At 44.5% G+C, this 16,641-nt stretch overlaps 1 protein-coding gene across 1 annotated transcript in view; it reads right to left on the bottom strand.

Annotated features, from left to right (window-relative positions):
* Window positions 1-16,641, bottom strand: part of SEL1L3 (sel-1 suppressor of lin-12-like 3 (C. elegans)) — a 119,021-nt gene that overhangs the window by 63,317 nt on the left and 39,063 nt on the right. The window contains exons 7-9 of the mRNA XM_011935640.1: window positions 12,581-12,713; window positions 10,407-10,539; window positions 8,726-8,866 (exon numbers count right to left, since the gene is read on the bottom strand). Of these exons, the coding sequence (XP_011791030.1) occupies window positions 8,726-8,866; window positions 10,407-10,539; window positions 12,581-12,713 (407 nt within the window). The remainder of the gene's footprint in view (window positions 1-8,725; window positions 8,867-10,406; window positions 10,540-12,580; window positions 12,714-16,641) is intronic.

The raw sequence follows: 16,641 nt of genomic DNA, 5'->3' as shown, positions 1-16,641 counted from the left end.
TCTCAAGTGATCCTCCTGCATTGGCCTCCCAAAGAGCTGGAATTACAGGTATAAGCCTCCGCTACCGACCCCTTACAAACTTTCTGATTTTACACGTCATTTTCCTCCCTGTCTTCGTCCTTTCCTTCCTTCCTTCCTCCCTCTCTCTCTCTCTCTCTCTCTCTCTGTGTCTCTCTCTCTCTCTCCTTTCAGAGCTGTTATTCTCTGAGCAAGAAAAGCATAGCCCATTGTTTGTTTTCTTGGTGTCTCTGTGTATTTTTTTTTTAAAAACTATAATGTATGCTTTTTTAAAAAAGATAATAAAGATGATGGTTCTTCAACAACAGGGAACACAGCTCTTAAAAGGAAACGGTATCCCGATGTTATTATGTAACATAATTGTATTTCTAACATCTCCACTCTCTGCATTTTAAGATCTCCAAATAAACATCGCAATTGTTGGCAAAAATAAAGTCAAAAGTAAAGTAGAGCTTCGCTAGTGCAGCCAGTCACTCCTTGGCGTATTGTGTGGGGACACCTCTGCCCCCACAATCAGCACTCCAGAGCCTGGGGGCAAGAGGCAGGCAGTGGTCCTGAAGGGATGCAGATGGTGTCGGCCCAGGGAGCCGAGCCCAACTTTGGACCTGGCCCCATCTCAGAGAACCATTTGTTGGCAGACCTTGGACTTCCTTTAGCCACAGGCACCAGCTCCCTTGGTCAGAGGTGCCTAGTGCAGATGAAAGGCAGGAAAGGAATAAATAGGCCTGGCCATGGGGCAGATGTCCCTGGGGGCATGTTGCCCAGTTCCCCCCTCCCCTCTCTGCCTTCATGTCACCTGTTCAGTGCCTTTGTGTCCTTCCTTACTGCTCCCCGCCATAACCAAGAGCCCGGCCCGCCACTGCCATCCCTGCAGGCTCTCACCAGCCCAGTCCTCATCGCCTCTCTTCTCTGGATGGCAGGGCCCCATTCAAAGGGTTTTTCAATTCCAACGGCTCGGTTTTGACAGGCAAGGTGTGACAGGAAAGTAAAAGAAGGAAATGGCCAGCACAACTCTTAAATAATGAAAAAACACGCATACTAAAACACCACCGCACTAGCATTAGAAAAAAAACCCAAATGCTAATGGGGCAATTTCTATGCTCTGGCAGGAGCCATTTTCCTAGAGAATTGGAGGTTCTCCAGGAAACAACAGAGAGTTTGACCAATCAGAGTCCCCTCCTCCAGAGTCCTGAACGTGGGGTCTGGTGTTGGATGCCACCCAAGAGTCTAGACGGTGGTGAACTATGAGTCACACACAGCAGCACAGGAGAATCCCTGTGCCAAGCAAGAAAATGAGGATGCAGAGCAGAGGCCCTAGAATGCCCGAGGCAGCAAGGGGACTCGGCCACATCTATGTGCGCTGCAGTTGGGCGCCCCGAGTAGCCCCGCCATGTTTAATTCAAAGGCGTGCCCGCTCCGGCAGGCGAGGAACGGGTCCCGTTATACATCAGAGCGGAAAACACCGGTGGGAACAGCTGCGTCTTATACCAGGTTAGCGCATCAGCTGTCAACTCTCAATGAGCCTCCCTCCTCTGCACCCCCTGGCACCTGGCACAGAGTTGTGTGTGGGCTGGTCCACGATTTTCATTGTGGTCGCCCCAGGGCCTGGCACCATGCTGGGATGCACCCAGTACACGGGTCCTGAGCTCGGTTTGCAGGTACCTCGGGGCTGCTTTACATCTTGGAACCTGTATATCTCAGCAACTAGATTACAGATGGTATGAAAGCAAGAACTATGACGGCTACATTTCTGGAATTCTTTTGTAAATGAGTGTGCACAGACCTGAGCAGGATTCTGGTCTACTGCTGTTGACAGCAGAAAGCTGGCAAACAGCATCCTGGTAGACCTGAGAAACAGAACAATGTTTACAGAAGTGTCTACCGAGAAAGAGCAGTCGCTCCTCAGAGGAAACAGGCTGAGAGAAAGTAGGAGAAATGAGGGAAATGTAGAAAGAAGCAGAGTAAGCCCGTAGATCTCTTAGCAGTCTGGATCGGAGCTGCCGCTTGACTAGCACAAACCTTGAACTTCGGTCTCCTGGCAGTCAAATTCCCCATTCCTTCAGTGATTCGCTGACCCAACAAAGATGTTTTGAGTACTAAGGTGAGATCACTTATTCATTTGGGCTGCCGCCATTCAGTTACTCAACAAATATTTATTGAGGCAAGGGTCTTAAAAAACAAAAAAACAAACAAACAAAAAGCAAAAGAAAAACCAAAACCCTAGATACTGTTCCTGTCTTTGAGGAGTTTTTTTTTTTCTTGGTGTTTTTTTTTGTTTTTTTTTTGGTTTTTTTTTTTTTTCATAGTAGCCATCCTCATGGCTGTGAGGTATAATTTATTTTTGTGCAGTAATTTATATATTGGAGAAAGTCTGGTTTAACCGGAATTTAAAATGCAATGCTTTTATAAAGTGACATAATGTCTATGAAAGAACTTAGTGGACAGAAAGATACCATATGGACCTGGGGATCAGGTTCGCCTGAATAAAGCTCATTTTACTCTGCCTTGAGTTTCACCATTTGATCCTACACGTGTCTCCGTCGCTCACTCTGTGGCAAGCTTGTTAAGGGTGGTGCAAGAAGTGGAAGGATCCAACTTCTACTTTGAATTCTTGATAGCGCCTGCAACAGTGCTAGGCATAAGTTAGCTGCCTGTGCCATATGTTAGTGAAGTGATCCTTCTTCTATATGACCACACATGGTGTGTTTGTGCCCCATACTCACCAAGGAACATACCTCATCCGCCCACACTCCTCAGTGTGCCTGCCTGGCAAACAGCTGTTATGTTCCCACTTAGATACCTCTCCTCACGTCATCTCTCCTGTCTCCCCAGGCAGATGGCTCTTCTCCAATGCCCCCCTTGCCACTGTGTAGGCATCCTCTTTACCAGAACTACCATCCTGCATAATGACTGTCGACTTTCCTGATTTCACAGTACAGCTTAGATGTCCTCAAATACACCTCAAAGGGTTGAGTGCAGGGGCTCACAACTGGAATCCTAGCACTTTGGGAGGCCAAGGCAGGGAGATCAACTGAGGTCAGGAGTTCGAGACCAGCCTGGCCAACATGGCAAAACCCCTGTCTCTACTAAAAATACAAAACATCAGCCGGGTGTGGTGGCGGGCATCTGTAATCCCAGTTACTCAGGAGGCTGAGGCAAGAGAATCGCTTGAATCCAGGAGGTGGAGGTTGCAGTAAGCCAAGATTGCGCCATTGCACTCTAGCTTGGGCAACAAGAGCAAAACTCTGTCTCAGAAAAAAAAAAAAAAAAAAAGGGCTAGGTGCAGTGGCTCATACCTGTAATCACAGCACTTTGGGAGACTGAGGCAGGCAGATCACTTGAGGTCAGGAGTTCAAGACCAGCCTGGCCAACATGGTGAAACCCCATCTCTACTAAACGTACAAAAAGTAGCTGGGTTGGGTGGTGCACGCCTGTAATCCAAGCTACTCAAGAGGCTGAGGCAGGAGAATCGCTTGAACCCAGGAGGCAGAAGTTGTGGTGAGCCGAGATCCGCCACTGCACTGCAGCCTGGGCGACAGAGTAAGACTCTGTCTCAAAAAAAATGAGCAAACAACCAAACAAAACAGGAAATAACAAGTGTTTCTGAGGATGTGGAGAAATTGGAACCCTTGTGCACTGTTGGAGGGAATATAAAGGGCGCAGCTGACGTGGAAGACAGCATGGAGGTTTCTCAGAAAACTAAATGTAGAATTACTATATGACCCAGAAATTTTCCTTCTGGATACAGTATATATCCAACAGAAAATGAAAGCATGGTTCTAAAGAGATATTTGTAGATCCATATTCTTAGCAAAGTTACTCACAATAGTCAAGGGATGGAAGCAACTCAAGTGTCCATCGATGGATGAATGGATAAAGTGTGGTATAAACATGTCATGAAATACCATTCAGCCTTAAGATGAAAGGAAATTCTAACACACACTGCAACAGAGATGAACCTTGAGGACATTATGCTAAGTGAAATAAACCAGTCACCAAAAGACAAATACTGTGTAAGATACCACTTATACAAGGTGTCTAAAGCAGTCAAACTCAGAGAAAAAAAAAAAGCAGGATCATGGCTCCCAGGGTTTGGGATGGAGGCAATGGGTAGATGTTTACTGAGTACGAATTTTCAATTTTGCAAGAAAAAAGTTGTGGAACTCTGTGGCACAAGAATGTGAATATCCTTCAAGCTGCTGAACTGTGTACACCTAAAACTGGTTCAGATGGCAAATTTTGTTATGTGTATTCTAGCAAGAATAAGAATTTTAAAAGATAAATCACAGCCCTTAAAGAGGAAAAGTGTAAATATTTGGCGACTCTCTTTTGTAGTAGAAGAATACGGTTATTCTGGGAACAACTCAAAGGTGCTGACCTCACTGGACGGGAATGTGGAGGACACTCTTCCGCTTCCCACTGGCTGTTAATGAAGCCAAAGCCTCCCCACTCTCTACCCCCTGCAATGTTCTCATCTCTGCTTTGAAGTGTGTTGTTGGCTGAGATAGTGAGCAGATGATCCATCTAAAATCACACAGTGTGGGGGGAAGAAACACTTTCAGGTCTGAAACGTGCACATGTAGCGGCCTGGAAGTGGAGTGCTGGCTGTGTCTATGAAGAAAAGCTGCTGGCAGGGAAGAAGATGACTCTCAGACAGAACCAGAAATTACAGCCCATTTTCTCTTGCTCCATGATGTCATCTTATTTGTTAAAAATTCCAGAAAAAAAATTCCACAGATTAATGCCCTTTGGGGAAACTATGGGAGCTGATGTTTTTTTTTTTACGTTAGCCTAAATGACTCTCATTCAAAACACAGCCCCATTTTGATTCTATCCTGGCTCGTAGGGGGCATTCAGTCAATGCTTGTTCAGTAAATGAATGAATGAAAAGTTGTGAGTAACTTCAGAACACACCCACTCAGTTAAATTCCTTATCTTTGTTACTGCGCCTATTCAGTTCCTGCAGTAAGAATTCCAAGCATCAAACATCTCATGCCTGAATCCATTCTTACAGCTTATCTCAGATATGAAAAATGTAATATGATGAGGATGTTCTAATAAAGTCTATTAATCAACAAGACAGGACAGGTCAGGGCAGCAGCAGAAAATAGAATACAAATACAGTTCCTATTAACTAGAGTCATCTGAAGCCTGCCGGAGCCAGCTAGGGCCAGACGCTGTGGGCAGGACGAACTTGGAACGAAGGGTATTTGAGGAACTGGGAACGGCAATAGCGTCACACTCGTCTTACTATGGTTCTTTTTATAGGAGATCAGAGTAAAGACGTGTTGGAAATATAAATTCTTTTTTTTTTTTTTTACCCTCAATTTACAAAATCAAGTTTTTTTTTTTTTTCTCTCAGCCTTGTTAGGAAGCTGGGTGCAATACAAGACACCAGTCTTTCTTCCAGGTTTGCTGGAAGATGCTATGATAGCCCCAAGCAAGGGCCCTGTGCCAGGTAGAGAGATGACCTTAAGGAGTATACGCCCTACCTCTACAGAAGGCTCCCCAGTCCTTCCAATTTGACCTAGAAAAAGAGGCGCTGAAGGCGAATGGGTCCCGGGGCTTGGTTCTAGAAATTCACCTAAACTTCCGCTCTCTCTCCCTGCCAGCTCCTAGGCCAGGGAAAGGCAGGGAGAAGAGGAAGGCAGTTGGCCATGTGCCTCTGGGAGCAGAGGATGTGGTGGCAGGGGAGGCTGGCAGGTATGGTCCCTCAGGGGAAGCTCCTTGGGGCTGTTCTAATTTGGTGCCAGAAGACCCCAAAGGCAGTTTGAGCATGAACGGTGTGTCCTAAAGTGGCAAATCCAGCTTTGGGTCCCCCTCTCTCCCCCCACTGATGGGGGCCCCAGACGCCTAACAGAGGTCAGTGAAATAGGCTCACTGCGTGGGAATCTAGCGGTTCTGCAGCACCCATCAGGGAGTCTTAAGGTAAAGGGACTTATGATTGGGGTTTTTCATTAGATTTCATTGCCAGGCCTCTATGGAAAACAAATCATTCTGAATTCTTATAAACAAAATTTTGAGCTGCAACAATAACATGAAAACCTTCTCATAGACAGTATTCACTTTAAAAAGAACGTTTTGTAAAAAGGATGCACTCCTGTTTCCAATCAGCGAAACTATTTTTAAGTAGCATTGGAACTTGCATAAAAACAACGTTGGTGTGGATGTGGTCTTAGCCCATTTAGCCTAAACTGTCCAATATGCGTCTCCCTCTCCTGTTTGTGGGTCTTGGGGTAAGGGGCTTCATTACCTCCAGACAGCCATCCAGCGGAAACCTGGAATTATCTCTGCCCAGTAATAAGAGCAATAACATTGACAATAACTGAGTGGTTCTCAGCTGTGGGTGATTTGGCCTCCCTAGGGACTTGGGAGCATTTGCCAATACCTGGAGATATTTTTGGAGAGGAGGGATATAGGGAGGGTGCTATTTGTATCTAGTTGTGGAGTCCCAGAATGCAGCTAAACATCCCATAATACACAGGACAGTCCCCAACAAAAAAAATTCTACAGTCCAAAATGTCCATATTGTGAGATTGAGAAACCCTGCTTATGTAAGGCTTACCATGTGCTGAAATTCTTCTAAGTATATTATATATATAAAATACTTATACAATAATATATATTATATATATAAAATACTTATATAATAATATATATTATATAATAGATAATACTTATATAATATATATTATAATGTTTATATATTATTATATATTATATTTTATATGTTATATAATATAATATACATATTATATATAGTATATACACACATATTCACACACATATACATACATATACCTATATATATGTATACATATATATATCAATTTATTGAAGCCAACACTAGAAGACAGGTAGTATTATCATTCCCATTTTGCAGACGAGGAAACTAAGGCTCAGAGAAATTAAGTAACTTGCCCAAATCACACAGCTAGTGAATGTTAAAATTGGACCCAGGCCAGCTGGCTCCAGAGGCTACGCCACTCATTATACAACATGACACAGCCTACCGCCCACTTGTCCTTTGTGCCCACATCCAAGCAGCTATGGAGTCCCTCAGAGCCCATCTCTACATCCTTCAGCTCTGTTCCTGTCACCATGCCCCACTCAGGCCTGCATCCTCTCCCCGAGGGACTGTAGCAATACACTCCCTTCTTCCAGCTCCACGCCCTTCTAGTTCACCTCTCTGCCGTGACCTCAAAGTCCCAGATCTCACTATACCTCTTCTTCTTGCTTGAAACCCTTCAACAGGTCCCTGTCACCTGAAAGGTAAAGCCCAAACCTCAGGATGGTGTCTGAGCCCTCACTGGAATAATCACTTTGCAGGGCTTCTCCTGCCTCCACATTGCCACGGCACCATCATGCGACATGCTGTGCTGTTACCACCTCTCAGGGTCTGCTCTGCCTGCAATTCCCACCTCCAACTCTCTTATCTGGCAGACACCTGCTGGCCTTTCAAGAATCAGTCCCAGTGTCTCCTCTTCCAGGAAGCCTTCCCAGAACACTTCAGCCCTCCCGGTAGAACTGACCACTCCTTTCTTTGTGTCTCCACCATTAGCTTCTATACCTTTAATAAAATGCATTACCATTTTTCTTTGCTTTCAAGTCCATTCCTTAAGGACAGAAGCATTGTGTTACTTCACATATCTCTGAAGTCTAGCCAAGTTACTGAGTAGTCACTGAGTAAGCATCAGAAGAATGAATGATAAAATATCCTATATGACTTGAATTCTTTGCAGGAGGGTCACCATTTGCAAAGGAAATCTATGCTGTTAGACACTGCCATTCTTAGGCAGTGGGTGCAATGCAAGACACCAATCTTACATGAGGCAGAAGTCACTTTCTGCATCGCCCCAACTCAAGATCTGGTTCTATGCCCAGGACTACGTGGAGTTGCCTCCCACCACTAAGACAGTTGGCAACTCCCTGCTAGGATCCTCTTCACCAGGCTGAACATCTCCAGCTGCCTTTCCTCTTCCTAACAGGCATGGTTTTAAGATCCCTCATGGCCCTGGAGGATGCACTGAATTACTAAGCAAACCCAAATTGCAGTGGGCCTACAGAGAAGCTGGTGGCATCTAGGAAGTTTATGCAGATTCCTGAGATGACGCTGAAAGTGTACTTCAAATCAGAGGTCCCAAGTTCAAGTGCCTGTGGGCTCACATGGGTCAGATCCATGAATGAAGGAAGCAGGAGGTGACGAAATAGACAGGAGGTGCTGTGGGTGGACAAGGTATGCCTGGTCTGAGCCTCACCTCCACAATTGCTGCCACACAGGAGAAATGCCCAGTTTTGCCAGATCTTTGGTTTTTTCTTTTTTTAAAAAAGCTAGAAATTTGCATTTTCGTACAAGCTTTTTAGATACATATAACTACTTTTTTTTTTTTTTTTTTTTAACATATACAAGGTATTTTCCAAATCAAGCTGGCTCTGGCTGCAGGCTGTCCATTTGTGGCCTTGGCTTTAAATAAAGAATTGCTTGAGCAATTCCTAAATTTCAGTTTTTGCATTTAGTGTTGGAAGTGTGCACAGATATATCGAGAGTTGTGGACATACAAGGGCAGAATTTAAATTTGAAATTAAGCTAAAACCTTAGGGTTAAAAATAACTTTAAGGCCTAAATCACCAAAGAGGGTGAGTGAAACAGAGAAAAACAAGGAGCCTTTCTAACCAGTGCCCAAAGCCGAGGCAAAGACTCAATTACCGGTCAGCAAGTCCATCTCCAGTAATGCCTGGAACAAGCTGGGGTGTTTGTCTTTCAGCTCCTTCTCCCAGGGGAAGGCCCTGCACATCGAGGGTCTCCCATACTTGCGCTGGAGGTCCAGGTAGGAGTTATGGAGGTGGCCTACACAGAAGAGGAAGCAGAAGACATCACACCCTTTAGCAGAAGATGAGACTCACCTCCCTAAAGCCCGCCGTCCTAAGAGGAACCAGAAAGAAGAGGCCAGACTTGCCATTACTGGATGTTGGTTTGGGTCCTTTTGGGATTTGAAATTGGCTATGATGCTTTTGCCTCCAGGTCACAAATTCAGAGCCAAGTCCATGAGAAATGTGCCAAAGTTGCTGATGGCTGTTGAATAATTCTACAGAATGAGCAGCTGGCCTCTGACTGGTCCCCAGGAGGCCAATATCTAGGCCATTTTCTTGGCATTTGAGTTGAGGAGCAAAGCACAAAGACCCCCAGGGAGGCAAGGCAGTTGAAGATGGTAGGAAAATCTTCCCAATGCCACCAAACAGATGGGTGTGCATGCCTGGCCTTCCATCTCAGGGTATGTCTCCTGATAGTACATAAGTCACCCAAGTCAGTTTCTTTCCTCTTTGGGTTATTACTATTCCTATATATCTTCCCCCTCCGCTTGACAGCATCATATTTTCCGGATGATTCAGCAGTGAGAGCAGCAGCTGGAGACCAGTATAGCCTATTCTTAAATTGAATTGCAGAAGCACTGTCTTTCCACACTCACCCGTCAAAGTCTCTAATCACTACCTGGGACCATTTCATGTGAACCCTATTGGACCAGGGCATGTTTGAGATGCATCCTTCCCTCCATGACCTGGAATGAGAAGTTCCGCTCTGGAGATGGAGAGACATATGGGCAGGACTGAAATACTCAATTCGCTTTTGCTGATGGCAAAGGCCCCACAGGAATTTCTCTTCCAGAAGGAACATATGTGAGTAACTCTAGTGCCACCATATCAAACAGCAAGATCCGCATCACAGAGAAATGTGTAAGTGCTAGATCCAAGCCGGAACACTGGCGGACCAGACAGGACCAAGTTTTGTAACTGATAAACACCCTGTGTGAGTAAAAGGATGTCTGTGCAAATATGAGCATGCATGAAGCAGTCTATTTGAAATTCATTCCTTCCATTAAAAATTACCAATGTCTTCGAGAATGAGTCAATTTCAAGGATTTAAAAAATAAAACCGAACTCCAAACAACAAAGTCACTGTTCAACATTTCTGAAAGCTAATATTCAGATATTAATGACCCAAAACAAAAGTGCACTGATGGGGAAACATTTCTAATGATTAATTTATTTTCCAATTCATTTTTATTTTCTTAGGCTGGCCTTATGGATGGGAATAATGCCATGCGAGGCACAAAACACTCGCTTTCATTTGTACTTGTAAACTAGATTTTTATGGTTGGAGCTATAAGATGTTTTGGTTCTTCTTGACTGTCATTGGTCTTGGTAGAATCCAGGTGGAATATACAATTTCACCTGTATCCACCAGTGGAGGGCTCAAGGTCACACTTGTCCCAGCTGGTATGTGAGCCAAGTCATATATGTTCAATTTTAATCCCATTATGGAGAAGCCAAACATGTGTTTATGCAAATGCACACAGCTTAAAACAGCTCCCCCGAAGCTCAACACTTACATGCTTCTTGTCTCTCGCCCCCGCGCAGTGCTGCGGATGCATACACAGATATTATTTCTTGAACCTCAGCACACCTTTCATAATATAACTTGATTTGTTCAGCAAGTTGCTTCTCAAGGAGGGGATTAAAAATCTACAAGAAGGCAAGAGAGTCAAATGAACAACAATTGTTATCAAATGTCCATCCACCTCTAGGAAGATGTGTTCAGGTTGACTTCGTTCTCCCACTGACATCTCTAGGTGGCCTGTTTGTACACATATCATTCACTCTGGATTTGCAAAGCAAGGTCATCGATATTAATTCAAGGACACGCCAGCTCTGACGGCTTCCCTCCAGCTTCTCTTTGTGTCCAGCTTGTTAAATGTCAGAATTTCCCAGAGACTGGGACTCTTCCCTCTTCTTTTCTCTGGCTGCACTCTGTCCCTAGAAAATCACACTCACCTCCCCCTTCAATTCCCACGAAAAGACGCAAGTACCTGCGATGTGCCTGCTGCATCAAAGAGCCCTCCTCCCCTCTTCTGCAACCCCCAAGAGCTGGGTGTAAGGCCATGGCTTCAGGACAGGCCCCCTTAGCGACTCACCCCATCTCACTTGCGGGCCGACGTACCCGTTCCTGCCTCAGCACTCCCAAACACATCTGAATTTAAGCATGTATTGTATTCTTTCATGAATTCCTTGTTTAAGATCCCAAAAGGGAGCTCCTCAGGAACAAGGGACTTAATTCTGTGTGCTTCAAAATAGAGGCTGGGACCCATTAGAGGGTCACATAATTATTTCAGCGGGTGGTAACCTACAGAGTTTTGGTGGTTGTTTTTGTTTTTATAAAGTAGAACACAAAATATCAGCGTGCACTGAATATAGCAAGGGTATGTATTCTTAGAATAATTTCATTTCCATTTTGTGTGTGAATATATGTATGCATATGTATATGTACTGTTCATGATATTAAGTACGTTTGTTTTTTTTTTGTTTTTTTTTGAGACAGTCTTGTTCTTATCACCCAGGCTGGAGTGCAGTGGCACAATCTTGGCTCACTGTAACCTCTGCCTTCTGGGTTCAAGTGAGCACATCCAGCTAACTTTTGTATTTTTAGTAGAGATGGGGTTTCACCATGTTGGCTGGTCTCAAACTCCTGACCTCAAGTGATCTGCCTGCCTTGGCCTTCCAAAGCGCTGGGATTACAGGTGTGAGACACCACACCTGGCCGATATTAAGCAGATTTCTTATTGTGGACAACCTTCAGATGAATTTTAAACCTACCCATCTTGCTTGCCTCAGCACCTAGTTCAGAGCCTGGCATACAGTAGGTTCTCAATAAGCATTTGTTGCACAAATGACTATTTCATTTTTCCCCTTTTCACAAAGGTCTCTCACAGAGGCTGTAAGATATCACCCATGGACAGCAGGGCTCCCTATTTTTCCTGATTATGACTTTGTCTGGTGACCCCTGTTTTTCTCAGAATAAACCCCATAGGGTGAAGGGTATGAAAGAATATTTCCCTTTCAGGTATCAGGTGTGGTCCTTGATCTCCTTAACACAGCCCAGAAAACAAGTGCCCTGAAGACTCCCTCACGGGGAAACAGCCGTCTCCTCCGACCAGTCCAGCTGCGTTGGCCCGGAGTGTTGGACAGTTCCATTCAGGGGTGGGTTTTGGATGTGGAAGGCACTGTGCAGAGGATTCGGCCCTGAACACAATGCCTTTTTGATCCATACAACTGCTGCCAACTGACCCCAGTGTGAGCCGAAGGCCTGTGTTTCTGAAGAGAGCAGCCAATGGAACCAAGATTTTAATTTGCTACAGCATCTCTTCTGATACTTTAAATAATAGCATATAAAAGAAGCTTTACCAAATAACTAAGATTCTCTCCTTTCATTAGCTTAATCGCTGGATAGGCAACAGCCTGCTGAAAATCTACTCTATAATTAAACTAGTAGTTATTAAAACAGAGGAAGTAAATGGTTTCCATTTTATGAGTACTAAATGAACCAAATGTTAACAGAAATCTATTATTGCCTTTGCTGGGGGAAAAGCCTCAATACTAATGATGTTTGATGACAGAGGCAATGCATGGTCCGGCTTGGGTAAACTTTTATTTACACTGGGCTGCACACCCTGAGGCCCATACCCATCACCCAGGAGTACTGCAATCTTCCTGCTCCCCTGGGACTCACCTGGGCGGGGTGCAGACTGCGAAGGCGATAGTACTTCAGAGGTCCAAAAAACCCTTCAATGCCAGCCACATACCTGCTCCCTCCAATAATGAAGTACCCAGCTGTGTCATTATAATGGAAATCCTCCCGGAAGCTAGAGAAGAGAATGAAGGATTAAGAGAGCTCTGTGCCGGAACTAGATGACTTAAAAGGAGTCTCTTTCCTAGACTCTCCTTGACTAAACCCAAATTGCCCCAAGCCCTTCACTCTGAGTTTTAGCAGAGGAGACCAGTGTGGGGCCAGGTGGACCTGGGCTAGAATCCCAATTTTGCTGTTTACCAGCTATGAGACCTCAGCCCAGTCACTTAACCTCCTCTCCAGTGCTGTCTCCTCCTGTGTCAAATGATAATTCTTCACTTATTGGATGGTTAAGAGGATTAAGTGAAGTATAAAGATGTCAAGCATCTAGCAGAGTGCTTGGCCCACAGTAAATACTCAATATGTACTATTGATAGTGGTGGTATTGTTTGGAATCAATGGAATTGTCTGTCTGGAATTGTTGGTCTTCATTGGAAATATTTTGCTTTAAAAGAAAATAAAAAATCTTGTTGAATGAACAGAAGGTGGCTGTGGGGGAAAGCCAAAAGCATAGACTATTAGATAAGGACGGAGGCAAAATTCAGTTAGGAGGAGGAGGCCACAGCCAGCTCAGAGGATTTGGCCGGAGATGAGAGGTGAGCACAAGTGATGAGCTAGAGGACCACACTGTCCTGAAGGGCTTGAAACATCAGAAAGGAAAGAGAGGACAAAGTGGGTTGGCATTTATAAAATGCATGAAGGTGTTCCTTGCAACATTGTTTATATTCACCAAAGATGGGAGAACCCCCCGTGTCTATCAGCCAGGACTGGCCCATCCATCCAGGAGAACCCCAGTGTCTGCCAGTGGGGACTGGCCCATCCATTCATTGTACCTTGGACTGGAGCTTTTTCACTATGCAACTAAAAAAGGAACAAAAGAACTTGGAGAGATCTCCAAAATATCGTGTTAAGTAAAAAAAAAAAAAAGTACAGGACACAGAGCATACCTTTTATCTAAGAAAGAGGGGCACAGATTTTTTTCATATTTGCATAAAGAAACTCTGGGTGGAAGTCTATACAGAAAACCAATAGAATTATCTCCCCATGGGGTGCTAGGGGGTTGGGGTGAAGCATGAGGGTAGGGTTGGAAGCAAGACATTTAACTGTATTTTTACAAAGTTTTGATTTTTTTTTAAACCATGTGCATCTATTACCTATTAAAAATTTAAAATAAGGCTGGGCACAGTGGCTCACACCTGTAATCCCAGCACTTTGGGAGGCCAAGGTGGGCGGATCACCTGAGGTCAGGAGTTCAAGACCAGTCTGGCCAACGTGGTGAAACCCATCTCTACTAAAAATATAAAAATTAGCCAGGCGTGGTGGTGCATGCCTGTAATCCCAGCTACTCAGGGGGCTAATGCAAGAGAATCACTCGAACCCAGAAGCGGAGGTTGCAGTGAGCTGAGATCGCACCACTGCACTCCAGCCTGGGCGACAACAGTGAGACTCATGTCAAAATAATAATAATAATCATAATAATAATTGATAAATAAATAAAAATAACAAATAAGAATTTAAAGTAAGAATGGGAGGACAAGGTGTGATGAGAGCATACATAAACAGTGAGGGGAGTGAGGGCCAAGACAGGTATCCAGTCAGGGGTCAGGCAACAAGGTGGAGCCAGGAACCACAAGGGGCAGATGGAAGCAGAAGAAAAGAAAACAAAGTGGCAGGCAGGCCGCCAGGAGCCCAGGGAGCCGAGGGAGCAAAGGGCCAGCGTGACAACATGGATGGGGACAGGGCAAGCTACTCACAGTTGGATCAGGGAAACCAGGCAACCTAGGGTTATTTCAGAATGGTGGATGGACTGTCTGTTAGCAAAGAACCCAAGCCCTAGCAGGTGCACCTGGCCAGGGAGGAGGCATGAGATGGTGAAGCAAAGCACACAGCCTGGCAGCAACAGCTGACAGCAGCAACATCGAATGTCTAGAGATTAGCCTTGTTTAAATGCCACCAAAATGGAAAAGAAGTGCTTCAGCTCCTGATATTATTCTTTTCAGAATCTCAGTCTTGTAGGACTGTGAAGATGATGGTCTCTCCTGCCTATTTATGGCGAGGTCATAAAGTTATTATCTCTAGAGTTGTGAATTGATTCTGTTTTCCAAGACCTTGAAAAGGCATGAACATTCCAACAACCCTCATGAGACAGCACAGGGCGCTTGATGGATACAAAGCAATGCTTCTGCAGTAGGAAGCCCTCTTAACGGAGCTGCAGCTGAACCAACTCTCCAGCTTACCTGATCGTCCTCATGCAAAACCGACTGACTGATGCTTACAGCATCCGGAATGCTCACTGCCTCACTGCCTCACTGCCTAGAGCTTACTGTCTAGAGCCTTAGTCTCCCCATTTAAAAAACGGAAATAGCAAAAGTACCTGCCTGTCTGGTTGTTATGAAGATGAAATAAACTAATATGTAAACAAAGCATTTCAAACAATGCCAGGCACAGAGCAGACACCATAACCGTTAGCAACAGTGATTATCATTTTTAACCTAGTCCTCTGTTGGACTTTGGCTCCCACAATTTGAGTTGCACACTTCGCAAGAATAAGATGTGTATACTCTCAAACCAGTTAATGTTGGCCTGGTGCAGTGGCTCATGCCTATAATCTCAGAACTTTGGAAGGCCGAGGCGGGGGGATCACTTGAGCCCAAACCAGTTAATATCAATAGTATGTTTACTGTAATCATACCATTTACTTAAATATGTAATTCAATAAAATATGAGGGGGAAGAAAGAGTTGTTCTCGGCCGGGTGCGGTGGCTCACGCCTGTAATCCCAGCACTTTGGGAGGCTGAGGTGGGCGGATCACAAGATCAGGAGATCGAGACCATCCTGGCGAACACGGTGAAAACCTGTCTCTACTAAAAACACAAAAAAATTAGCTGGGTGTGGTGGTGGGTGCCTGTAGTCCCAGCTTCTCGGGAGGCTGAGGCAGGAGAATGGTGTGAACCTGGGAGGCGGCAGAGCTTGCAGTGAGCCGAGGCGCGGCACTGCACTCCAGCCTGGGTGACAGAGCAAGACTCCGTCTCAAAAAAAAAAAAAAGAGTTGTTCTTTCTATAAAACCTAAGTTGAACCTAAGTTGATTATTTTGGGTAGACGCAACAGAGGTTACTAAAAACTTGTTGTAACATGTCTTGAAAAAAATTGAGAAAAATCTAGATGGCTTTTGGGCTCTGATTATTTCCACAAGTGTCTTTGTTTTCATTTGGAAGAAACAGAAATTGGGTGTTGTTTACAAGTGTGAAAAAAGCCCACAGGAAACTCTAATCTCTAGATTTGTACTCAAAAGAAGGCCCTATCTAGAGAGATTGGTAAATGAATATATACATATATATGTTTTAATTGGAAAAAAATGCTTAAGGGAGTTATCTGTTTTAATGGATCCTTACATTAACTGAGTTTTTCAACAAAAAAACAAATTACTTGGTCCCTAGGGCACTGAACCGTAATTTTTAAATTGTCATTATTATCAAGCAGTAGGGTATCTGTCCAACTTGGTCTCCATGTACATCGATGTCTTCGCATTTTTCTCCTGCAGAATTCTCAGTGTCTGCACAAAGATTGCAAGAGATTCCTTGTACTGTGCACTGTTTGATGGTCATCAATTTCACTGACATAAAAGCTGAGCTAGACTCTTCCAAAGCCCAAGTCAGCCCCTTTTGAAAACTTGAGACATGCTGGCAAAATATCTTTACTCTTATCTGGACATAGGAGAGTGCCCTGGTTTATTACCGCAGAGCACCAGTAGCCTGAAAGAATCACCGATGTAGTGAAACAGGCCTCACTCAGAATTAGGAAATAGCTCCAGCTTGAAGTTTCTGTGGTAGGAGAATTTAGAGCTTCAGACTGGCTGCCCCCACGCCCCATAGAGTAACCATCATCTTACATCATCTTACATGTCACTTCTTCAGGGCCTGGTCTAAATTTTTTTTTTTTTTTT

Source organism: Colobus angolensis, unplaced genomic scaffold (assembly GCF_000951035.1).
Source record: "Colobus angolensis palliatus isolate OR3802 unplaced genomic scaffold, Cang.pa_1.0 Scaffold146, whole genome shotgun sequence".
NCBI lineage: Eukaryota > Metazoa > Chordata > Mammalia > Primates > Cercopithecidae > Colobus > Colobus angolensis.
The sequence above is the reverse complement of the archived record's forward strand: the minus strand, read 5'-3'. Positions and strand labels throughout refer to the sequence as shown.